Source organism: Pithys albifrons, chromosome 2 (assembly GCF_047495875.1).
Source record: "Pithys albifrons albifrons isolate INPA30051 chromosome 2, PitAlb_v1, whole genome shotgun sequence".
Lineage (NCBI taxonomy): Eukaryota > Metazoa > Chordata > Aves > Passeriformes > Thamnophilidae > Pithys > Pithys albifrons.
In genome coordinates, this window is record NC_092459.1 from 112,374,191 (window position 1) to 112,397,932 (window position 23,742).

The 23,742-nt window shown below is 42.2% G+C and overlaps 3 protein-coding genes across 6 annotated transcripts in view; 1 reads left to right on the forward strand and 2 right to left on the reverse strand.

The window, feature by feature from the left end:
- Positions 1-3,104: 3,104 nt before the first annotated feature.
- On the reverse strand, positions 3,105-11,728 carry LOC139668498 (DPY30 domain-containing protein 1-like). Its single transcript, XM_071548098.1, has 9 exons — positions 11,643-11,728; positions 10,229-10,381; positions 10,002-10,121; positions 9,557-9,637; positions 8,542-8,634; positions 8,298-8,337; positions 4,222-7,378; positions 3,782-3,864; positions 3,105-3,648 (listed from the first exon to the last, which is right to left on the reverse strand). The coding sequence occupies exons 2-7, from the start codon at positions 10,373-10,375 to the stop codon at positions 7,374-7,376; spliced, it is 486 nt and encodes a 161-aa protein (XP_071404199.1). The 5' UTR covers positions 10,376-10,381; positions 11,643-11,728; the 3' UTR covers positions 3,105-3,648; positions 3,782-3,864; positions 4,222-7,373.
- Positions 11,729-13,856: 2,128 nt separating this feature from the next.
- Positions 13,857-20,911, reverse strand: NDUFAF5 (NADH:ubiquinone oxidoreductase complex assembly factor 5). 3 transcript variants are annotated; one of them, XM_071582107.1, is made up of 11 exons: positions 20,678-20,911; positions 20,116-20,156; positions 19,852-19,915; positions 19,177-19,224; positions 18,970-19,073; positions 18,444-18,483; positions 16,686-16,883; positions 16,058-16,118; positions 14,764-14,847; positions 14,324-14,406; positions 13,857-14,188 (listed from the first exon to the last, which is right to left on the reverse strand). In XM_071582107.1, the coding sequence occupies exons 1-11, from the start codon at positions 20,885-20,887 to the stop codon at positions 14,102-14,104; spliced, it is 1,020 nt and encodes a 339-aa protein (XP_071438208.1). In that variant the 5' UTR covers positions 20,888-20,911; the 3' UTR covers positions 13,857-14,101. The 3 variants fall into 3 exon arrangements, with proteins under 3 accessions (XP_071438208.1, XP_071438209.1, XP_071438210.1); XM_071582108.1 differs by lacking the exon at positions 14,764-14,847; XM_071582109.1 differs by lacking the exon at positions 20,116-20,156 and having other exon boundaries at positions 20,678-20,697.
- Positions 20,912-20,956: 45 nt separating this feature from the next.
- Positions 20,957-23,742, forward strand: part of ESF1 (ESF1 nucleolar pre-rRNA processing protein homolog) — a 29,588-nt gene continuing 26,802 nt past the window's right edge. The window contains exons 1-2 of one of the 2 annotated variants that reach the window (XM_071582110.1): positions 20,957-21,047; positions 22,658-23,351. In XM_071582110.1, coding sequence (XP_071438211.1) covers positions 22,658-23,351 — 694 coding nt within the window. In that variant the 5' untranslated portion in view covers positions 20,957-21,047. Of the gene's footprint in view, positions 21,048-21,103; positions 21,175-22,657; positions 23,352-23,742 lie in introns of those variants that run through there. The other variant, XM_071582111.1, reaches the window with a different exon arrangement.

A 23,742-nucleotide genomic window follows, 5' to 3' on the forward strand; every position in this document is an offset into this window, starting at 1 on the left:
GGAGACCAGTGAAAAGCTGCTCTGACACCAGAAAGGTGTTCCCTGGCTCTGCTGAAGCCCAGGGGAGCCCCCTCTCCTGCAGGCCTGTCAGTGGGCTGGGGGCACAGGGAGCCACAGGCACAGGCTGCTCCCGGGCTGTCCCCTCCTGGTAGAGGGACAGAGGTGAGCCTGTACCTGCAGACTCAGTGGAGGAGGTTGCTGTAGGAGGGTGTTTAGGTACCTGAAGGTTTTGTGAGGGTCTAGCAGCCATTAATTAACCTGTTATATTGCTGCTATTAATCCTGCATGTATAGTTCATGGCCTAACAGTTAATTACAAGCCACCAATAAATCACCAACTACTTCAATCCTAACTTGATTTAAGCCATGAGTTGTTTTTCCCTACAACAAGCACATGCACTCCCTCCAGTGTTTTCTGCTTCACATTGACATGTGGCCTCCAGCTAAACTTAACTATCTCAGGTTTTTATTTTTCTTTTTTATGCTCTTTTTCTTTTTCCTTCTCGTGAGAGCAGCCAAGATATTCAGGAAATCAACCCAAGAGCTACACAGGCCACATTTGCTTCACTACTCACACTGGCTCCAATCAAACTACTACAATAATTGCATTCCCACAGAACCAGGGCTCCAAAACCTGGGCCAAAACAGGTCATGTCTTTGAAAAGTGGATATTAAGTTCTTGGGCTAGACAACTGAAAATTTAAGGGGTTTAACATACATGTTAGCTTTCTAAATGTGGCTTCTTAAACAGGATGCTCTAATGAATTTATTCCACTAGATCAAGTTTTTGCTTCAGGAAATTCCAATTAAACACCACGTGAAAGTTTGGAGTGTTTCTCCCCCTGCAACTGACAAAGTTCAGTGTTACCTCTTGGTTTTTCTAGAAAACGTTAAAAGAGTGTCTCATATTCCCTTTTTAAGCAGATTGAAAAAAATACAGTTACATTTAATTTTCTATGGTTCACTTCTGTACTTCTATTGATGACATTTTTATAAATTAGACGTAATGAAGGAGCCTTTCCCATGTTTTAACTTCACAAATTCTCAGAGCCTTTTGAAATCTTAGGGTTTCATCCCTATATCCTAAACAGACTTGCTTAAAACTGTACATTGATAGATCTTGTAATCAAAGGCACAGCCCAAGCAGGCTCAGTGATCTGTGACTCAGACCCTGAAATAAAACACTAATATTCATTAAGTGTACACATGCTTCTTCTAAACTTATTTTAGTTATGGCTCCTATCTTTTCATTAGTCAAAATTATTTTCTTTTTCATTATTCTACAATCAGGAGAAAAAGATTCTGTATTATGCACAAAGATTTTTAAAATTAACTAAGCTTACAGAGATGTTATATCACCTTAGCAACTACTTTTTAGAAGTTACTTACTCTGCAAAAGCTGACTCTTAGCATGCACTTAGAGTTTAAAATAATTTCTAGGCTAGCAACTGGCAACCACTCTTCTTCATTACAATTTTAGAAAGCCATAAAGACTCACATCTGAAAAAGAGAATTAAAATGAAGCAGAGCCTTTATGTGACAGAAACATCTTTTCATAGTAAAATAAGTGTTTTCAAAGTTATTCATTCAAGTGACTAGTGGAAAACCTGGAATTTCACAAAGAAATACTGCAGAAAAACAACATAATTGCACTTAAATTTTCATAAAAGGCAGTTACTCAAATGCATTTAGACAGGGAAATAACACCTTACCTGCCACTTCCACATCCAGCCAACACTGCTCCAGTGCCGTATTTATTACTCCTCACTTCGACTACTCCCCAACCCTTCCAATCTCACAGAATATTTAACTTTTTTCTTCCCCCAAGAGCTAGGAGCAAAAATACTCCTCTCTTTCTCCCTGTTCAGAAGGTACTTTTCCCTATTAACAAACCACTTTGCTAGTTACATAGTCCATCCGTGAAATATGGAATTAAGAACTGGAAATCCTTCCTTTACTCCATAACTCCACCGAGCACTTCAAACGAGCACAGTAGGAGCACTTCTCCAATTAACATTTACCCAGCACATTCCACCTCCTCATTCCCTCAACACATCTGAGTCACAACCAGCAGCTCAAGTGACTGGAAATTAACCTACTAAAGCAAAAAAAAATGTATAAAGTTATATTAATTTGGCACAGAACTTCACAGAAACCTACATCTGGGAAAGCAGAGAGATTTCCCCAGAAATAAGGGAATTTTATTTAAGCCAGAGAAGATCTGAAGAGAGATGCAGTGTCTGGTATTGAGTCCACTGATGTAATAAAAAAATAGACATAGAAGCTTTCTATCTTAACAAGTCCTTGTTTAAGATTTAGTCTTTAGAGGACTATAAATATTATCAAACCACTTAGAGCCTCTCCCTCTTTTTCCAGGAGGGTTGTTTTTCTTTTCTAGGGAAAACAAAAGCTGAACTTACTGCCCTTGAATAATTAGGGACTGGGCTTGTAAGCAAAAACAGGAAAAAATACTCCTGCCCTCCTTATCATGTTTAGTACTTTTAGTTCTCACTCAGAGGGAAAGCCTGCCAGCTAAACTAATCCCCACATCAGGACCTTACAGACAGGAAGGCTTGTGCCTACTTTGCCTGCTGGCTTTGTGCCACACGCAAGTCCTGTCAAACTCCACCTGCCGGATAACCTTAAACAAGACTAGGAAAAAAACTTTCAAAAGGCTTCAGGAACTCCTTTTGTTCCACCAGTATTGGTACACCACCCAGATACTGTGATAAAACTGACTGAGCTGTGTATTTGATTATATATTCTTGAACCTTTTCTACTGATCTCTATCTGTGTTGAAATCATGTAAAAACTCTGGATAGATAATTTTTCTAAATACCTCAGTGAAAGGGCTGTATTTGTAATTAATATTAATTAATGTAGTGCAGTTACAGACAGGAAAAACCATAGGTCCATGTCACAGCTAAGTGGAAAACTAGACTTCTTATTTTTCAGCCTCTGATAGAAGAAAAGCATAAAGTAATGTATAAATGTTGTCATGAATTATGATTTATCTAAAGTATCACCTTAATTATTCAAATCTCAAACAATACTGACAGTAGTTTTTACCCACACTTTCCACACCACAAAATCCATAATGACTCACAACTTTGTATTTGCTGGTATTTTCACCAATAGGATGTCTTATAAATACACATCATCAGTTTTTACTTTTACAACACATCACTCCTCATTATGATTTACAATCCTTGAGGAATAATTAAAAAAATAAGGCAGGGTGGGAGACCCCCAAGACTTGCAAATCATCCCTGAAGCAATCTTTGATAGAGAAATGCTGGAAGAGATGGTACTTTTCAAAACAGTGATTTAATCAGAAGCTGGCAGAGCATGTATTCACTTAGAAAACTGCTCAAATATTTCTCTAGAAACAAAAAGTGAACACCACTTTACACAGACGATGCTGTGGCATAGGCAGTACAAAGCCTATGTGTGTACATTATTACCATTTCAGAATGTCATCACTAAAGCAGCACAAGTGAAAACTATCTGCAATAAGAAGTTTCATAGAAGCTTCAAGACAATTATTATCTCTGGTGAACAACTATTTTTTTCCTCTTGAAATAAGTCCTTCGATTTTTGCCAGATCTCCAAATGACACTGTTGCAGAACCTCTTGGAGCTGGTTTGGCCTAAGGACATAAAAAGAAGAAAAAAAAATACATATAGGGCTAATTCTAAGTTAAAATGTTTTGTAAAAAGCTTTTAAAGCATAAGTTATTGAAAAAGTACCTTCAAACAGAAAATAGCTGAGCTTCACATTACCTGTGATTCATGGTATTTCTAGCCAATCATGTAGTAGATCTGAAATGTGGCAGGTACTGAGCCATCACTATTTCCATACATTTCTGTTAGGGCAGGAAGGGAGAGAGAAAAGGGACACAGAACATCAGGTTTAGGAAACACTCAGTTCTCAGAACATTAGAACTAAGTGTGACATATTCATCATACTGACTCCTGGTGAAAGATTTGGGACAATAAAAATATCTCCTACTGCTGCATCAACATAGTTCAAATCCTGTCATTATGATTAAGGGTAAAAATAGCTTATGATAATGGTATTTTGTTCTATTCCAAAGTGTCTGGGATTTAGAGGGGGGAAAGGGTTGGTTTGGGGTTTTTTTACACAAAGGTCAGAGAAAAAGAGGTAGGAAAAATGTTGTTCAAGTCATTTCAGGTGAAGTCGTCCCCTCCCAAACACTGACCTCGGTATATTGCAGCAGCTGCCAACATTGTCTCCCTGTGTAGCAGAGGCTTTCTATTCCAAGAGCAATTACTCTCCCCCATACCTAAAAATATGGTTTAGCTTTAAGGAAAAGAAGATACAGCATATGCCATGAGTGAAGTGTCATGCAACAAGGACAGATTCTTACTAAACCAGAATAAGGACAGAATCGTCTGCAAGCCATTGTAACAGAGAACATACCACAAATAATTGAGTTTCTTACCTGTAAGAATCCAAAAGTTTCAATTCCAATGCTTTGCAATTTACAATTTGCATTGCTAGGAAGGATTTCACCTAATTCCTTTTTCAGTGTGAGTCTTGAAACATTCAGGCTTTCTAGTATAACTTATTTTAAGAATGAGTATAAAGTGTTTATTCAGACACATCACTGTATCTACTTTTTTACACATAAGCCTTTAAATTACTATCCCATGAAATTTTTAATAAGAACTAAAACAACCACAATTGTGCTCTCTTGAATCACTTACTGCATCTGAATGTTTCTGATAAGTTTCATTTTCATTAGGGAATTACTCCAAACAGCAGCTGATACAGAGAAGAAATGCCCTGCATTGCTCTCTAAGTAACAACTGACTGTGTAGGAGCGAGTGCTTTCCAGTCCATGACAAGTGCAATAGAATATTAACAAAATCGTTACTCAACTGTCTGTTAGTCCTCAGCAGACTCCAAACGGAGGATCTGTTTATTCTCATTCCAAAGCCCTGACAATTAGAAGGGCTCCCAGGAAGAGACAGTGTGTGGGATACAGGCTGCTGTCTCCCTTTCAGGGCTTTTCTGCCTGACAATGAACAGGCTCACCCAGAACAGGAATTCAAGGGAAGCAGAAAATTCACAGCAGGACATGAAGCAGCACATCCTTGACTTTTTATCACAAAGAGAAAGTCACAGGTAAAAACAGACTGAAACAAAATGACAAACATTAGTTGCAGTTTCCATGGGCTGTAACTGACTGAGTCCCCAGTGTGTTTATTTAGGATGCACTCTAGTGGACATACACAGAACAAAATCAAACAGACACAACAACTATGAAAAGATGGAAAAAAAGAAGGCCACATGTTATTAGAATTATTTTCTAGCATGTTTTAAAGCACTGTCTTACAATTTGAAGGCTGCATAAAGGCTGAAATTGAATTTCAGAGTCAACACAATTGGACATAAAATGTAAATGGATGTCAGTTAGTTACCAATTTTTAAAATTTTGATCTAAATAACAAGATTCAGATATAAATATTGGCTAAAAAGAGAAGCTTCATCTATTTATCCAATTCCTCCGTCCCTTTGAAACTGGCACAAGAAGCTGTTGTGCACACAGTGTTAAAAGCTGTAATTACAACTGTAGTGTCTTAAAGCATGTCCTTAAAATGATACTATTGTAACTGTTAGTAATAAATATAATCATAAACTGTGACAAATTAGTTTACTGCAATATCAACCATAAGGGCATATTCATGCCACAGAAAAGGTTCTTCACTATCATAGAAACTGCAAACCTCTATCAATGCAGAATAAAGGCAGAGAGCAAAGCCTGAGCACCGAGTCACAAAAGTAGTTCCATTTTTCATTAATTCAAAGGTTACACAAATATTTTAAAGTATTTATTACTGGCAAACAACATTTTCCCCTTTGATTTTAAGGTTGTTTATTTAAGATATTTTAGTTAACAGCATCTAAAAAGCAATGTAGCAATAAAAAGGGCACGGGATTATATTAATAAATGTACTTTAGGGGAAAAATAATATATTACTATACTCAAAATAATTAGTGCTTATGCTTTTAAAAATTGATAGGATTAGGCCTAGTATGAGCTGCATCAACCAAAGTTATTCAGAGAAGAAAAATATTTGTTATACACTTGACCTTTGCCTGTTGAGATACTTTTGAGTTTGCCAGATTGCAAAACCCTTAGAACCAGCAATAATATAGAAAATTTAAAGTGAAATTATCACCAAAATCTACTTCATCCCCTAAACTGAAGAATGCTGTGAATGCATTAATTATGCACTGAATTTGTAATGAAAGATATTTTCATTATACAATCTTGGCAATGACTTAATGTTAATTGTCCAACTAACCTGTATTAGAAGACACTGGGATGCAAAGGCAAACTTTACTGAAGCAGCAGAGAATTTCCTAATGCTGATGTTTTTTTCAGTTAAAACAAAGACACAGAACCTTCTTGACAAGATATACCAAGATATCAGTGATTACAGACATCTGTTCTTAGAAAAATGAAGGCATCTTTAAGTATTATAAAAACCTATCTTTATTGATAACTATTGATCAAGCTGAATATTGGTCTTACTTTTTTCAGAAGTGAAGTTTTGAGAAACAATGATGGTATTTAGTAAAGACAACATAATTTGTTGATTTACAAATTCAAGATGAATGCAGAAAAGATTTGAAAACTTGACTAATCAAAGCTGACATGCAGACACTTGCAGCTCACCTACAATCACACAATACCCAGAAGAGGTTATTATAAAGCCTAGAGCAAATACCTACTGGTAAAAAGTCACTTCATGCTTTCTAAGAGAACAGACCTTCTAGTACATCTGTCAACAGAGTCAGAGTTAAATTCATCTCTTCCAAATACATTAGAAAATATTCTGATTGGATTTTGCATCTAGTTTGATATACAGAACTCGGTCTTCTCATCTGTAAAGCATTCCCTTTTTCTACCAGAAACCATACAAATTCTTGAAAAAGCTTTCTTTCAAATATATTCTTTTAATATGGATTCAAATTATCATATTGGATAACCTACCCTTAAATAATACTGATCCATTAATTATGTCTGCATTTATTATGGTTACACTTCAAGTGCAATAAGCAGAAAATTTATCTGCTGCTTTCATTTCAATTGCAGTTTTCTTCCTCCAAGTCAGCCATGGTTTAAGAGCAAAATGAAGAATCAATGCCAGAATTAACAGACTTTATACAAACACCCTGAAAACAGACACACTGAAACAGCAGGTATGTAAATCAGTTCTCTATATAAAATAGATAAATCACCATACTAGACTTCCAGATCAGCAAATAATGAGGAGAGAATTTATTTATGGCTTTCAGGTCAGTTAGAAACTTTCTTCTGCTTCTGCTGTGAGATCTGTTTCACTCTAAAAGACAACAACAACAAAAAAACCTGTCATTTACCAGAATTCACTGGAGTTTGTAAACGGGAAACAACTGCACATGACAGAAAAGTTGGTACTGATAGTAGAATCCTGTATTCTTCCATTCAGGGGAATACAATGAACATTGTCACCAGACTTTTATTACAGAATCCAGCAAATCTGGAAGAAGCATTGAGACTCTGAAGACAAACTAGTTTCAGCAGCACAAGTCTATCTATTTTCTTCTATCAACCTGTTCTTAATTTGTAGCTTAATTCAACAAACATATCAATGTAAAACCTCAGTTAACACTAGCAAGGGCTAATGTAATTTAACTGTGAATTACTTCATGCATGACAACTTGGAAGATGGCACATGTATGAAGCAGCAGGTATGTTAACTAGTAATTTTTACTTCTGGTTTTGCAATTTGCATATTCAAGAACACATACCTGAAGCCTCAAGAATACTTTTTCATATTAATTATCAGAAAATCATAAAAATTGGGGCTACACAAGATACTGAGAATTCATCTTAGTGGAAAAAACGCCTTCTAAAACCTGACCATAAAAATAGTCATAAGTATTGTAATAATATATTTAGAGAACACTCATAAAACAGACTGTTAATAAAGCAGTCTTAAGCACAAAGCATACTAATATCACAACATAAATTCTGAGCTAGAATTACACTACTGATACCAGAAATAAAGTGAGCAAACTATTCAAGTTAATAAAGGAAAAAGCTTTCTGACTATGATGCACTAAAACTACTACATCAAACTCTCAAGTTATCATACCTGGAATACTCTAACTAGAAAATGTCAGACAGGTGTCAGTAACTTTATGACCAGTGAATACCCAGAACGCCGAGTGATTTTGCAGCAATTGGCTTCACTTGTTAAAAGCACTGCCTTGCCTTACCTGACATGAAGGCTGATTCGTGTTCTCTCATTTCCATGGACTATCAAGTATAAAAGAAAGTTAAAAATGAGAACAGCTTAACTTGTACTAGAAAACAGGCTATGGGCAGTTTAAGGTTGTGGCCAAAACACCGTCCTTGAAAGCCACAGGAGAGAAGCAGCAACAGTTTTAACCTTTGATAGGTCAGCACAGAAAAGCAAATCTGGAAGCATCAAGCACTCTTAATCTCTTGCTAAACACTCACCTCAGGCTGCCCACTCTGATCTGGCTCCTCAGCTTTGGCCAAATCAGGCGTTCCAGGTCCATCCGCAAGTTCAGAGACTGCCTTTTCATTTTCCTATGGTAATGAAAACCACTTTTCAGTTAAAAATACTCCATGTCACGAACTCCAAAGAGAATATTGTAGGTGTATTAACCAGACATTATGTATCAATAGAAGGAGAACACTTTAGGTAAGCACTCCAGTATTTGTAAATATGGTCTTTGTATGCTCAAGACTATCTTACCTGTTTTCTTTAACAGCAGCAATTTTAGTTTAAATTTCTCCATATTCATTTTTTCTGTCACTTTCCTACTCACTTTTCTACAAGTATGTCCTGTCAGTATTTTAAGAGTGCTCTAAAAACTTATACATTTCTAAAATATGTGCTCCACAGAAATCTAAGAGATATTTACATTTAATAGCTTTGAGATAAACACATCAGTTATCAGTGTATGTTTTTACTGAAATAGCATTAAAAGACCATATGAAAACACTCACACATCTGTACACACTCTCCTCTGTTACTATAAATTCCCATGCACCAAGATCTCAGAATCAAGAGGCATCACAATTCCAAACCACAGTTCCTTTTCCAGGTACAGCCAATGGCCTTTGCACTAACACCCTGTAAAGGATTACTGCCTCAATAGTTAAGTTAGACATGCTTATGTAATAATACTTCCTCATAAATGTCAGGAGCCAATGTGGAAGCATCAGCTAAAATGGCTCTGTGATACATTTTGTAATGAATTTATGGGCTGTTCTGAATAGAAACTAAATAAATCTAATAGACCAGACCAAAATTCAAGTAAAAAATACAAACTACAAAAAAAAGGTATTGGATATTTTTACCCCATTTACACTTTTTTTTTTTCAGACTCTGTGTTCATTCAAGACTCATGGACTTCTGGCTTGTGTTTTATAATTGGTGCCTCTATCTGGAAAATATGGCAGATTAAGGGTATTTTCAAACTACCAACTAAGCTTTGGCTTAAACCTTTTGATCTTCCTGCTGCAACTGCATGTTGTCTTCTTTGTTCTGCAGTTCCAACTTCTCATGCTCTTGCTCCAGCTCAGCCTGCAGTTTAAGAAAAGACAAATTAGAAAGAAAAAAATCCCACATTCATATTTCCACCACATTGTTTACAATGTATTTCATAATGGAAATCTTGTTCATAATTCACCAGCTGCTCCTCATAGACATATTAAATTCAGTTTTATTCACCTTAAGTACCTTCATTTTTTAATAACATTTTACTATATAGTAAGTTTTCCTACTCATGTGGTGACTAATAACTTCAGTTATTCAGAAAAGTGAAATTAAAATCCCTTTTTTATGCCACCTTAATCAAAATCATTCTAGATTAGAAGTATACAAAAGGCTACAAGATACCACAGCACCACATGCTATTTAGAATTATCTATTATTAAGTATTATTAACCTGATGCTGCTCCTCAAGTTTCTGCTGGATCCTTTGCTCTTCCTCCTGTTTTCTTAATATTTCAAGTTCTTCTCTTGCTGCCTCCCGTATTTGTTCCAGCTTTGCCCTCTGCAACATTCTCTATTTCAGAGAGAACACAGAATCAATTTTAAAAAAAGAAAAAAGAAAAAGGTATTCTATAACATCAATTATATTACAAGGATATTTTTTAGCTATGTTGGATCCACCTCTTTTTCTTCATCTAAGTTTCTTCTGTAACTGTAAATCCAAAGTGCAAGATACTCTATTGGATCTGCTGGCCGGTGCTCCACAACCTCTGCCAGACCCTTCTTCAAGCAGTTTCCAAGGCATTGCTTCAGATACTGAGACTCCATCCCAATCTACTAACAATAAACAGACAATATTAACCATCAACAAGAGAACTAAATTAAGGACTTTAAAAATTGTTGCCTCAAACAGCCAACACTGAATACGACATTACTTTTTTTTATTAATCTTGCAATTTTATACAAGAAACTTACTTAATATTGGTTTAGTTTTCCAAAGCTCCAACGGCAGGTCAGTTATACCAATCACCACAGAAAAAAGGCTGAACTCCTCCCTCCCTTATTATTTAGACATATGTAGTTCACAAACTATTTGGAAATACAGTGGTAAATCTAGGTCTGCGTGATAGCATAAAAACCTTGAAAGGACAACAGGACATTGAATACCTGCACATAAATCTTGTAAGAAGAGGGAAGTATTGCAAATGATTAAGGGCAGGTTTTAGTTTGAACTAACACAGCTATCGTTAGAATATGCATGCGAGACCAGGGCCAAGAGCAATCATTCTGTACAGTTACAGAAGCTACACAGCCCATTGCACACACAAAGTTTTACTTGCTCTGTTTAAAGAAACACGTCCCTTTCTTTACTGCCCATGGGCCTCACTCCGAGGCGCAGCCCTGGCCGGAGCAGAGTAGCCGGGCAGGAGGCACTGCCTGGGGGCAATGTGGATCCCGGCCGGGGCAGAGGAGCCGGGCAGGAGGCACTGCCTGGGGGCAATGTGGATCCCGGCCGGGGCAGAGGAGCCGGGCAGGAGGTACTGCCTGGGGGCAATGTGGATCCCGGCCGGGGCAGAGAAGGCGGGCAGCAGGCACTGCCTGGGGTGAGGTGAAACCCGGCCGGCCAGAGCAGAGGAACCGAGCAGGAGGCACTGCCCTGGGCAACGGGAATCCCGGCCGGGGCAGAGGAGTCGGGCAAGCGGCACTGCCCTGGGGCGACAGAGATCCCAGCCCGGCCGGGACAGAAGAGCCGGGCAGCAGGCACTGCCCTGGACAACGTGGATCCCAGTCCGGGGCAGAGGAGCCGGGCAGCAGGCACTGGTCTGGGCAGTGTGGATCCCGGCCCAGCCGGGGCGAGGTGAATCCGAACATCACCCTCCACCCTCGCGGGGGCCAGTGGGGACCAAGTTACCGGACTGAGGGCTAGGATAGCCGTGCGGGCCATTTTCAGCGGCAGCCGCGCCCACGCCCTCCGCCCCGGGCTCCATTAAACACACCTGGGCCTCTCCCGCTCCTCTGCGCCACACGCGGGGCGGGCTCCCTCCTTATCCCTACCCTTGGCGTTCGGATTTCCAGGGAGGACCTGACCCGTTACCTGTAGAACGTTACAAGGGAACCAGTGGTGGTACTTCTTTATTTCTGCCCGCACTAGAGCTGCTCCCCTTGCTTCGAAGACCAGCCCCGGCCCGGCCCGCCCACCACGCCCCGACGCGCGGGGTTGCCCCGCAACAGCGCCCGGTCCCGCGGACAGACCCACGGAAAACGGGCCTGGCGGCGGCTCTCACTGAGCGGACTCCTCAGCAGAAAGGGTGTCCACAAAGCTGGAAACATCCTCCGCCAGCCGCGGCTGCAGCCAATGGGCAGCGCACTGCTCCTTCCCGATAATTTAGGGGTTATTCGCTTGTGTGTATAAGTGCATATGCACACGTAGATAAAGACTAGAAAGCAGCTCAGGGAAGAAAACGTTTTTGGGGTTTTAGGAGAAGGAACCTGAGCTAACACAGAATAAGGATTTTGTAGCCGAGTACATGGTACGTTTTTCAAGAAACGCTTTGTTATGGAACTTAAGCTTTCAGCTGTAGAGTGACAAACTCCTTGGCTGACATTCCCCTCAAATTTGACCAGCTGTTTGTTTTCCTTGAAACTTCTAATCGGGTATAAAAACCCCCTGTGAACAACAGGAAGAATGAGTCCAATGAATTGATGCGAAGCTTAACTGAGCTGACGTTATGTTGGCAGCTCCCTGGCAAAAATGGAAGGCTGCGGAAGGACCGGTTTCCTGGAGAAAGGGCTGCGGCAGACGATGGATGGGTTCCTGGGGCGAGGAGCCACTGCTGGAGGCGCTGCCCGGGCGCGGCCGTGCCTGGCGGGGGTGGTCGCTGTGGCCCCGCACAGCCCAGCACGGCCGAGGCCTGCGTGGGGCAGGAGGTGCTGCCCGGGGGGGACGCGGAGGGCAAGCGGATGGGGCTGAGTGCGGGCGGGGCGGCTGCTGTGCGGGCCGGGGCTGAGGCGCAGCGTGGCCGGGCTGCTCCTGACCAAGTGCGGGCTCTGCAGCTCCGACCATGGGCGGCGGCGCCTTCGGGGGGGGCTCGCAGCAGAAGCGGCTGAGGGCGTGGGGGCACCGGAGACGGGTATGCGTGTGCGCCTCCGTGCGTCTTTCTGCGCCTCCGTGGAGAGATGCCCGCGCACGCACGGAGGCGCAGAAAGGCTCAAAAAGGCACAGAAAGATGCACGAAGGCGCTCGGAGGCGCAGGCAGGTGCACAAAGGCGCACGCAAGCGCACAAAAGAGTACGCAGGTGCACGAAGGCGCACGCAGAGACGCACAAAGATGCACAAAGGTGCACACGCACCTTTGTACGCCTTTCTGCATCTGCCTGCGCCTCCCACCCCTCTGTGCATCTTTGTGTGCCTGTTTGAGCCTTTGTACGCCCTTCTGCGCCTCCGTGCACGCAGACACACAAAGGCGCAGACTGAGGCACGGAGGCGCAGAAATCCACAGAAAGACACACAAAAGCGCACGGAGGTGCAAAGACACACAAAGGTGCACAGAAGAGAAGGTACGTGCACAAAGGCGCTCACACACCTTTCTGCGCCTCGCTGCACCTCTGAGCGCCTTTCCGTGCCTCCGTGCACGGAGGCAGACAAAGGTGTATGAAGTCGCAGGCATGCTCAAAAAGGCACAGAAAGATTCACAAAGGCGCACAAAACTATGCAAGTGCACAGCGGCGCTCGGAGCCTCATGCACACGCACAGTGATGCACAAAGGGTGCACACGCACGCACTTTTGTGCGCCTCCGTTCACTTGTGTGTGTGAGTGAGACAGCCCTGTCCCGGCTGTGCCCCTGCCCTGGTGCAGGGTGTGCCACTGAAGGGTGACATGACATTGGCACCCTGACGGCCAAAGTGGGGCACGTGTTCAAGCTGCACGTGGGCGGCAGAGCCAGAGGCCCGACCCTGCCCTGCCCTGCCCACCTTCGAGGGCACCACGAAGAGCAACAGGCCGAACATGCAGGTGGGTGGTTAAGGCAAATGATTAGATCTGACCAAACACATGCTTAGTGTCCTCAATCACTGTCCCGAAAAGATAACCTGCCTAGTATTAAAAAGAGAGTGATTAGGACAAAATAATAGCCATGTGTTTCTTGATTCTAGACCCTAGATTTATTTTCTTTAGTTGCAGCACGAAGACACCACACAGCTTTGCTTAATGTTTTAACAAAATTGGCCTTTTAGAAAAAAAATGTATTGGGCTTCTTTGTGTAGTACTTCCTCACATGCATCTAGAGTAGATGCTGTCCTAAGGGAGGGTAAGCTCTCAATCAATTTTTATATGTGAATAGTTTGCTACTATTCTTCTGAGAGAGAATATTTCTCTAGAAACAAAAAGTGAACACCACTTTACACAGATGATGCTGTGGCATAGGCAGTACAAAGCCTATGTGTGTACATTATTACCATTTCAGAATGTCATCACTAAAGCAGCACAAGTGAAGACTGTCTGCAATAAGAAGTTTCATAGAAGCTTCAAGACAATTATTATCTCTGGTGAACAACTATTTTTTTCCTCTTGAAATAAGTCCTTCGATTTTTGCCAGATCTCCAAATGACACTGTTGCAGAACCTCTTGGAGCTGGTTTGGCCTAAGGACATAAAAAGGAGAAAAAAATAAATACATATAGGGCTAATTCTAAGTTAAAACGTTTTGTAAAAAGCTTTTAAAGCATAAGTTATTGAAAAAGTACCTTCAAACAGAAAATAGCTGAGCTTCACATTACCTGTGATTCATGGTATTTCCAGCCAATCATGTAGTAGATCTGAAATGTGGCAGGTACTGAGCCATCACTATTTCCATACATTTCTGTTAGGGCAGGAAGGGAGAGAGAAAAGGGACACAGAACTTCAGGTTTAGGAAACACTCAGTTCTCAGAACATTAGAACTAAGTGTGACATATTCATCATACTGACTCCTGGTGAAAGATTTGGGACAATAAAAATATCTCCTACTGCTGCATCAACATAGTTCAAATCCTGTCATTATAATTAAGGGTAAAAATAGCTTATGATAATGGTATTTTGTTCTATTCCAAAGTGTTTGGGATTTAGAGCGGGGAAAGGGTTGGTTTGGGGTTTTTTTACACGAAGGTCAGAGAAAAAGAGGTAGGAAAAATGTTGTTCAAGTCATTTCAGGTGAGGTCGTCCCCTCCCAAGCACTGACCTCGGTATATTGCAGCAGCTGCCAACATTGTCTCCCTGTGTAGCAGAGGCTTTCTATTCCAAGAGCAATTACTCTCCCCCATACCTAAAAATATGGTTTAGCTTTAAGGAAAAGAAGATACAGCATATGCCATGAGTGAAGTGTCATGCAACAAGGACAGATTCTTACTAAACCAGAATAAGGACAGAATCGTCTGCAAGTCACTGTAACAGAGAACATACCACAAATACTTAAGTGGGTTTCTTACCTGTAAAAATCCAAAGCTTTCAATTCCAATGCTTTGCAATTTACAATTTGCATTGCTAGGAAGGATTTCACCTAATTCCTTTTGCAGTGTGAGTCTTGAAACATTGAGGCTTTCTAGTATAAGTTATTTTAAGAATGAGTATAAAGTGTTTATTCAGACACATCACTGTATTTATTTTTTTGCACCTAAGCATTAAAATTACTATCCTAAGAGATTTTTAGTAAGAACTAAACCACAATTGTGCTCTCTTTACTGCATCTGAATGTTTCTGATAAGTTTCATTTTCATTAGGGAATTACTCCAAACAGCAGCTGATCAAGGGAAGAAATGCCCTGCATTGCTCTCTAAGTAACAACTGACTGTGTAGGAGCGAGTGCTTTCCAGTCCATGACAAGTGCAATAGAATATTAACAAAATCGTTACTCAACTGTCTGTTAGCCCTCAGCAGACTCCAAACGGAGGATCTGTTTATTCTCATTCCAAAGCCCTGACAATTAGAAGGGCTCCCAGGAAGAGACAGTGTGTGGGATACAGGCTGCTGTCTCCCTTTCAGGGCTTTTCTGCCTGACACTGAACAGGCTCACCCAGAACAGGAATTCAAGGGAAGCAGAAAATTCACAGCAGGACATGAAGCAGCACATCCTTGACTTCTGCTTCCCAACATAAACCTGCTGAGAGGCATCATCTCCTGACTCACTGGAGAGCAGGAAAACAGTAATGCTTCCAGTATAAATCATTTATTATTTATTTATATTGCTTTAGGAAAGAAATTTTTCATGATGGGGTGGTAAGGCACTGGCACAAGTTTCCCAGAGAAGTGGTATATGCCCCATATCTGAAAACATTCAAGGCCAGGTTAGACAAGGCTCTGAGCAACCTGATCTAGGTCAGGATGTCCCTGCTCACCACAGGGGGTTGCACTAGATGGCCTTTAAAGATCCCTTCCAACCCATATGATTTGGAGTTAAGAAACACAACAGTGCAACTCTTCTGTATCTGCACAACTGACAAATATAACATTTATGTTTCCACAAAGAATGTACTTGCCTTGCAAGTCTTCCATCACCTCAAACAACCCTGGGTAGTTGACTTGGATTTCATCAGTATCCTGAAAGAATTGAGAAGGTCAGTTTTAGGGCATATCAAGCTAAACCAGTAGCATTATGCCAACCTTCAGAGCTGCTGAAGGACTATTCCCTGCCCATGGCAGGGGGGTTGGACTTGAATGATCTTTAAAGGTCCCTTCCAACATAAACCATTCTCTGATTCTATTCATCTGCCTCTTCTGCTCAGAAAAATGCAGTCTTGACATTCGTAAAAACTTTTGCTTTGCAGCCCAAATACAACCAAATTTGAATTGAAATGCTTTTATTTTCTTCTTGATTCCAGAAGAAACAGGAAGTGTCTAAACACTTTTCAAGCAGGTCTAACATTCTCTGAGACTTCTTCAAGAACATACTAATTCTACTGGGCCATGAGCCAAAGACACACTTCAGCTGGTTCCATTAATCACCACAAAGCCAAGAAGAGCAGCAGTCCAAGCCACTTTAGAATCTTATTCAGTGAGGTGCACAACATGAAGAAGGAAGCAGTTCCTTATACACTGGTAAACAGTGATTTTTATATTCCAGCAACTCTGATGTTCTGGGTTGTTCAGTCTGATTGTTCTAATTACCACAGTGAGGGTGTTAAAGCCAGCCCTGGCCAGCAGGTGTCCCAGATCGGCGACGGCGGTGAAGGGGGACACGTGTGGGGAAAAGCCTCCCTCCCTCTCGAGCTCGGCCAGCTGCAGAGAGCAGCGCAGCTCGTACAGCGTGTCCCCCCCGAACATGGCCCCGATGAACACGCCATTCGGCTTCAGAACGTGGTGAATCTGCAACGCACGAAGAACAGGTTTATGGGCTTTCACATTAGGTTTATGTCATTAAGTTCTTAAGTTCTCACTGTTTAATCAACTCAAAAGCAGTCGTTTTAATAAGATCTTTGACTGTATTGGACAGGGCAAGCTGTGCCCCAGCTCTTGGTAATACTGCAAACAAATGCTCTGTCTGAAGAGACACTCATTTTTCCATAAGAAAGAGCAAATCCCCAGAAATTACACTTAAAGTCAGGAAACTGTGGAATTTGAGGGTAAAACTATTTCCAGCAGTACACTCATAAAATATCCTCAATTAATTTACTTCTGAAGATAGTAAAAGTAAGCAGAATCTTTCTCAGATGAGAGCAATAAAAGCACTTTTTAATGGCTTAATGGGGGCCTTAGTGTTCAGTATTGATCTCTCCCCTTCTCAGAGACAATACAGTAATGCAGTTTTTATTATGTCTCTCCCCACTTATTTTTAACCAGCCAGAACAGTAACATCACAACTCCAAGCTGTTTTTCTGCCTCCCAAGTCCTTGCCCCCTTCCTAGTGAGAAGGCCAATCAAGTCATGCCTTCTTTTTCCTTAAGAATTGCCACTGATCCCTGGCTTAGATATCCAGCAGAGCCCTATTAGATAATCAGGCTAAAAAGACAGCAAAAGCTTACAGCAGTTTTGAAACAGAAATATTTTCAATTGTTTTTTAATTGAGTATTCATCAACCTATCTCTTTTATGCTAGTAAAAAAGTCTTTAATTGATAGGGAAGAAAATCAAGCACTTAGAGGGAGTTTCCATTAGTTAAATCCAGTGGTACCAACACAGGAAAGGAGCATCCATGAGGAAAGTTGGCCAAGAATCCCAGTTCCCTCCTCTGTGTGGGACATTATAATCTATCAGTTGTATTTACTGTGAGGCTAAAAATATTTGACACTCTCTAGAACACTTAAACTCCAGTAAAAATTATATATTTCCTTCAATATTTTGAAGTACTAAAGGCATTCCAATTTATTTTTATTATTTCCATAACAGTGGGGGACTCCTATTACTACTAACAGCTGATGGAATGGTACTGTAATGACTGATCAATTTGAAATAAATTAAAACCCAACAAACTCGTGGAAACATTGCTTGCTCTTACTCTTGCTCCAAGGTTTTGATTAGACTAAAGTTTACACCTGCAGTAAAGAGAGGAAGTAATCTAAAATAAGACTTGTTTTTTTCAGTAACAGTTTTGGTTTTCTGTCCTTGACAAATATTTGCTTCATTTCAAAATCAAAAAGCCTTTCTCTGTGTTACCCCAGGTATCATAACTTATCTCCATCACAGCTGTTGAGAATCAAAACATTATTCAAACATGTTCGTTCACTTATCTATTCCAAATTGATTTGAGGCAGTAAATTAGTAGCAACATCAACTGATGCTCCTCAAACTGGCAAAAATATTGCAAAAGATACTTGTGTGCAACATCAGCTATTTCTGTGCCTCTTATTTAAAGATCTGGAAATGCAGAGTGCTCTCAATGTAAGTTATGGCAAGTGCTGACTTTGAGTATTTATAAACAGTTTCTTACCTCTTTAAAAGCTTTAGGAAGGTCATTCACCCAGTGCAAACTGAAATAACAGAAGCAAACATTTCATAAGAATACATTTAATAAAATGTGGGGAATGCACCTGTTTCATTAACTAAGGAAGTTTAAAAGCCAAAGCCACAAACTAGTTTCTCAAACTGTAGTAGTTCTGAAATGCCTGCTTAAGAGTGATAGGAAACAAACCCAAAAGTTGGTAAAAATAGGTTAGTTTTTGTCTTTTAGGTTTTTTAATTAAATTGAGAAGGTGCCAGTCCTGGAGACCAGTTTGTGAAAATGCAGGAAAGAGAGAAATTACAAGTGTTTTGAAGGAAAACAAACTAACCAACCAGAAAGAAGCACCAGGACACCAATTTTTCCTAATACATACTCATATTAACTATGCAAATATACCTTTTATTGCTCTTGAATGGTCTATTAATATTTTTTGTTTCATTTTCTTAAAGCTACTCTGGAAAGAACATTATTTAACATTTTTAACAAAATAAATAAATAGATGATTAATGCATACCTTAAGCTGCTAACAACAAGATCAAATGTGTCTTCTTTGAAAGGAAGGAATTCCTCATCAGCAACAACCCTGACTGTGGGGATTTCAGTTTCTACAGCATTTTTCTAACAGTGGATTAGAAGAAACACAACGTCAGGAACTAATTTCTTCTGCTTTCCTATGTTACAGAACTGAAGCACATTCAATGGCATTCAAAAAGCTACTTACCAAAGCATTCTCTGCCACATCCACTTGGATAAGTTTTTCAACTGTTTCCTGAAATGTAATTTTAAAAGTCTGTTAGATATTTAAGTTGTTTTCTCAGCGGACATAAATAATCTTTTGGAACATTCACACCTCCTCATATTAAGTTAAAAAGAGTCTTTTCAATTCTTGCTGAAAATTTACATAAAGCAGAAAACATTTTTCCTCAGCCAACATGGCACTTTCTCCCAGGGAGAGCAGCTGAGGCAGAAGTGGTAACAGAAAACACACTCTGTATTTGTAAGCACAAGTTTATTTAAATACAAACCAGGGATGAACAGCCCAGGAAGCTCTTTTACTTACAGTATGGTTCATGAAGGGGAAGCTGCTCATGGCTTAAGTTTTCATAATTATACTTAAGAACTGTGCCCAATAGATTGGTCAAAAACATCCATATTCCTACTCAAAACTAAAAGTTAACTGTTATGTAACAGAGAGTTTCCCTTGCACTACCATTGGGCAAGTGTTCAGTGGCAATAAATATTGAACAGCCTGCACAACACACAGCTTTGGATTATAATGTGGATTGGGGAAGATTTAACTCATCAAGACTCATAAAATTGATTTAAATTACAATAAAGCCCTATTTGAGAACAGAGGAATATAAATGCACTCATTTTAAGAACAAAGAGCCAGTACCTTGGTTAAATGCTGAGCTATGTAACCTCTTCCAGAGCCAACATCCAAAGCGAGAGGAAACGTTCTAAAGAATGAGATCAGCAACACGAAACATAACCAAGGCTTAAGAACGTTTTTAGTTTTAGACTACATTAAGTTTCACCTGCAAATTTCCACAGGCCTTATGGAAGGGCCCATGGCGCATCCTCGCGTGGACTGCGGGAAAGGCACTGCCCATCCAGCGGTTCTTTCTCCCTGCAATGTGCGGGACTCGGCGGGGCTCACCTGGTGATGTCAAACACCCTGTCCGCGATCCTGCCGCCGACCTGCGGGGAGAGCCCGCGGTCAGAGCCGCAGGATTAGTAAGGCTGGAAAAGACCTCTGAGATTATCAAGCCCAAACTGTGACCGAACACCACCTGGTTAACCAGATCGTGGCACTGAGCGCCACGTCCAGGCTTTGCTTAAACACCCCCAGGGACAGTGACCCCACCACCTCCCTGGGCAGCCCAATGCAGTGTCTAATCCATCTTTCTGTGAAGAAATTCCTCCTAATGTCCAACTTAAACCTCCCCTGGCGCAGACTAAGGCTATGACCTCTCGTCCTGTTGTTACTTATCTGGGAAAAGAGTCCACCTCCCACCTGGCCAAAACCTCCTGCCAGGTAGTTGTAGGAGTGATAAGGTCACCCCTGAGCCTCCCCTTCTCCAGGGCAAACACCTGCAGCTCCCTCAGCCGCTCCTCAAAGGACTCGCACTCTAAATCCTCCGGACCCGCTCCAGCCCCGCGAAGTCCCTCCCGAACCGAGGAGGCCCAGAACGGGACATGACACCGCAAGTGCCCCGCACCTCCTCCCGCAGGTAATCGCACTTGGCGGGCTCGGCCTGCAGCGCCGCCCAGTTCTTCTGCTTCCGCTTCAGCCGCCGGTCGAAGGGGCTGAGCGCGCCGGGCGAGGGACCGGCGGGAGGAGAAGGAGAAGCGGCCCCAGCCCGCAGGGGCAGCGCCCAAAGCCGGACCCGCCGCGCCGCCCTCAGCGCCGGCCGGGACAGGCCCCTCATGGCCCGCGCCCGCCGCGCATGCGCACTGACGGCCCCCAGGGCCCACGGCGGCTCCCGTAGAGCCGCCGGAAGAGGCGGAAGTGGCGGCAGCGGCAGGGGCAGCGTGGTGGGAGTGGAGCGGCGGGACTCGGCTCGGCTCGGCTCGGCACGGCAGAGCACGGTGGGTGCGAGTGAGGCTCCGTCAGAGCTCCTGCCGGAACTGCGTCTGCCGCTGGGATCGGGGAGGGAGCGGGAGCTGCAGCGGGGTCGGCGCACCCGGTGCTGCCGCTGGGCCGAGCTCGGCAAAGGTCTGTGCGTGGGGTGGGTGCGGAGGCACGGAGGGCTCTGTCTGGGGGCTCTTTGTGGTGTGTCCGCTGTCGCCGAATCACAGAATGGTTTGGGTTGGAAGGGTTTTTAAAAATCATAGAATAGAATCGATTGGGTTGGAAAAGACCTCTGAGATCATCAAGTCCAACCCTTGGTCCAACTCCAGTCCCTTTACCAGATCATGGCACTCAGTGCCACGGCCAATCTCAGTTTAAAAATCTCTAGGGATGGTGAATCCACCACCTCTCTGGGCAGCCCATTCCAATGCCTGATTACTCTCTCTGGAAAGTATTTTTTTCTGATATCCAACTTCAATTTCCCCTGGCAGAGCTTGAGCCTGTGCCCCCTTGTCCTATTGCTGAGTGCCTGGGAGAAGAGACCAGCCCCCACCTGGTTAGAACTTCCCTTCAGGTAGTTCTAGATAGTGATGAGGTCACCTCTGAGCCTCCTCTTCTTCAGGCTAAACAACCCCAGCTCCCTCAGCCTCTCCCCACAGGACTTGTGCTCCAGTCCCTTCACCAGCCTTGTAGCTCTTCTCTGGACCCAGTTCATCCAGTTCCAACCCCCTGCCATGGGCAGGGACACTTTCACTGTCCCAGATTGCTCAGAGCCCCATCCAACCTGGCCTTGAACACTTCAGGGATGGGGCAGTCACAGCTTCTCTGGGAAACCTGTGCCAGGGCCTCACCACCCTCACAGGGAAGAATTCCTTCCTAATCTAATCCAAACTTGCTCTTTGTCCATTTGAAGCCATTCCCCCTTGTCCTGTCACTCCAGGCCCTTGTAAATAGTCCCTCTCCATCTTTTTTGTGGGTTCCCTTCAGGTACTGGAAGGCCACAAATGGGTGACCCGAAGCTTTCTCTTCTCCAGGCTGAACAATCCCAGTTCTCTCAGCCCTCCCCCACAGCTGAGGTTGCTGTGAGAGGAATGGCTAAGAGAGCTGGGCTTGTTCAGCCTTGAGAAAAAAAGACTCAGGGGAGTCCTTATCCCCATGTTCCAGCATTTAAAATTAAAAAAGGTGGAGACTCCCTTTTTATAGGGAGCTACATGCAAAAGACAAGGGGCAATGAGTATCAAGTTACTCCTGGGGAGATTCTGATTAGATACAGGACAAAAATTTTCCTCAATGAGGGCAACCAGCCATTGGAATAATCTCCTCAGGGGAGTGGTGGATTCCCCAGCAATGGATCCTTGTGAGATCCATTGGGTAGGATGCTGGAACATCTTGTCTAGACTGAGCTTTTGCCAAGAAAGGTTGGCCCAGATGATCCTTGAGGTCTCTTCCAGCCTGGTGGTCTGTGATGCCATGAAATTGCCATTTGTGCCTTTGGAAGGAACTTTTTAGGTATAGGTTAAAAATCCAACTTTGCTTAATCCTTTAAATTTTTTTTTCTGTGTATCTAAATCTACGATAATCAAGGTTTTCTTAATCAGAAATATTTGGATTTCTTTCCATATTCTAGATGGCCAAGTCTTCAACAAGATCAAAAATGTCATCCCAGGAGGAAATCCTGAGCGATGGGCGGTTCAGCCGCGTCGCGAGGGATCCCAGGTTTTGGGAGATGCCTGAGAAAGAGCGGAAAGTCAAGATTGACAAGCGGTTCCGAGCCATGTTCCACGACAAGAAGTTTAAGATGAGATACACTGTGGATAAAAGAGGCCGTCCCGTTAACTTTTCCACCACAGAGAACCTCAAGAAGTTTTACGCCCTGTCGGAATCTGACTCTGATCTTTCAGAAAGTGAGGAACACGCTGAAAAGCAGAAAAAGAAAAAAAAGAAAAAGAAAGGTAAAGGAGAAGCAGATTCTGCAGAGGTACCTGCTGGTGATCTCTCAGGGGAGGAGAAGAAAATAAAGAAAAAAGGAGTGGAGCAAACATGTGAAGCGGAGACAGAACTAAGTGACCTTAAAAAGGAAGGGAAAAAAAGCAAATCTAAATTCAGCTTGAAAGAGGACTCAGAGAAAACTGCAGTGGAAGCTGATTCCTCTCAGGGAAACAAGGGCCTTTTACCCAAAGGGGGAAACAAGCAAGGAGATGCATCAGGAGGAAGACTGACTTCAAATCAAAACAAGCAGAAGTCTTCACAGCCAAGTGGTATTGAATCAGCTAAAGCTCCCAGGAGGGACCATTCCCTGGGAGGGAAAACAAAAGACTCAGGTTAGTTGTTCAAATAATAGGTAGCATTCATCTCTGTTTACCTGGATGTTGTGATCTTCATAGAAGATCATCTGCAAGATCAGTTATAAGAAAGCTGCCTGGCTCAGATTCAGTGTTGCTGAAGGATTGGAGTTGGTCAGCTCTGTATAGAATCAGTGCTCATTTTTCGGTGAGATTGTGAACATCCCTGTCCTTTTGATTGCTGGAGGTGCAATTGTTGGTTGGAAAAGTAATATATTTAATAGCATATAAACTAAGGCTTCAGCACATCAGTGTGTTGGCTGAAAGTGTAAAGATGACAGGACTGAGCCATTAATATTAGAGAGGGCATTAGAGAGAGGAGGTGACTCGAAGCAAAACTCCCTTTAGGTTGTTTATGCATGTCTGTAGC

Coding starts and splice junctions, on each gene's coding strand:
- LOC139668498 (XM_071548098.1), bottom strand. CDS start 10,375: ATGGAGTCTCAGTATCTGAAGCAATGCCTTGGAAACTGCTTGAAGAAG. Junction 10,122..10,228: donor ACTTAGATGAAGAAAAAGAG/GTGGATCCAACA, acceptor TCTCTGAAATAG/AGAATGTTGCAGAGGGCAAA. Junction 8,635..9,556: donor TGCAGCAGGAAGATCAAAAG/GTTTAAGCCAAA, acceptor TCATTACCATAG/GAAAATGAAAAGGCAGTCTC.
- NDUFAF5 (XM_071582107.1), bottom strand. CDS start 20,887: ATGAGGGGCCTGTCCCGGCCGGCGCTGAGGGCGGCGCGGCGGGTCCGG. Junction 19,074..19,176: donor ATGTGGCAGAGAATGCTTTG/GTAAGTAGCTTT, acceptor ATCCACTGTTAG/AAAAATGCTGTAGAAACTGA. Junction 14,189..14,323: donor GGAAATACCATGAATCACAG/GTAATGTGAAGC, acceptor TTATGTCCTTAG/GCCAAACCAGCTCCAAGAGG.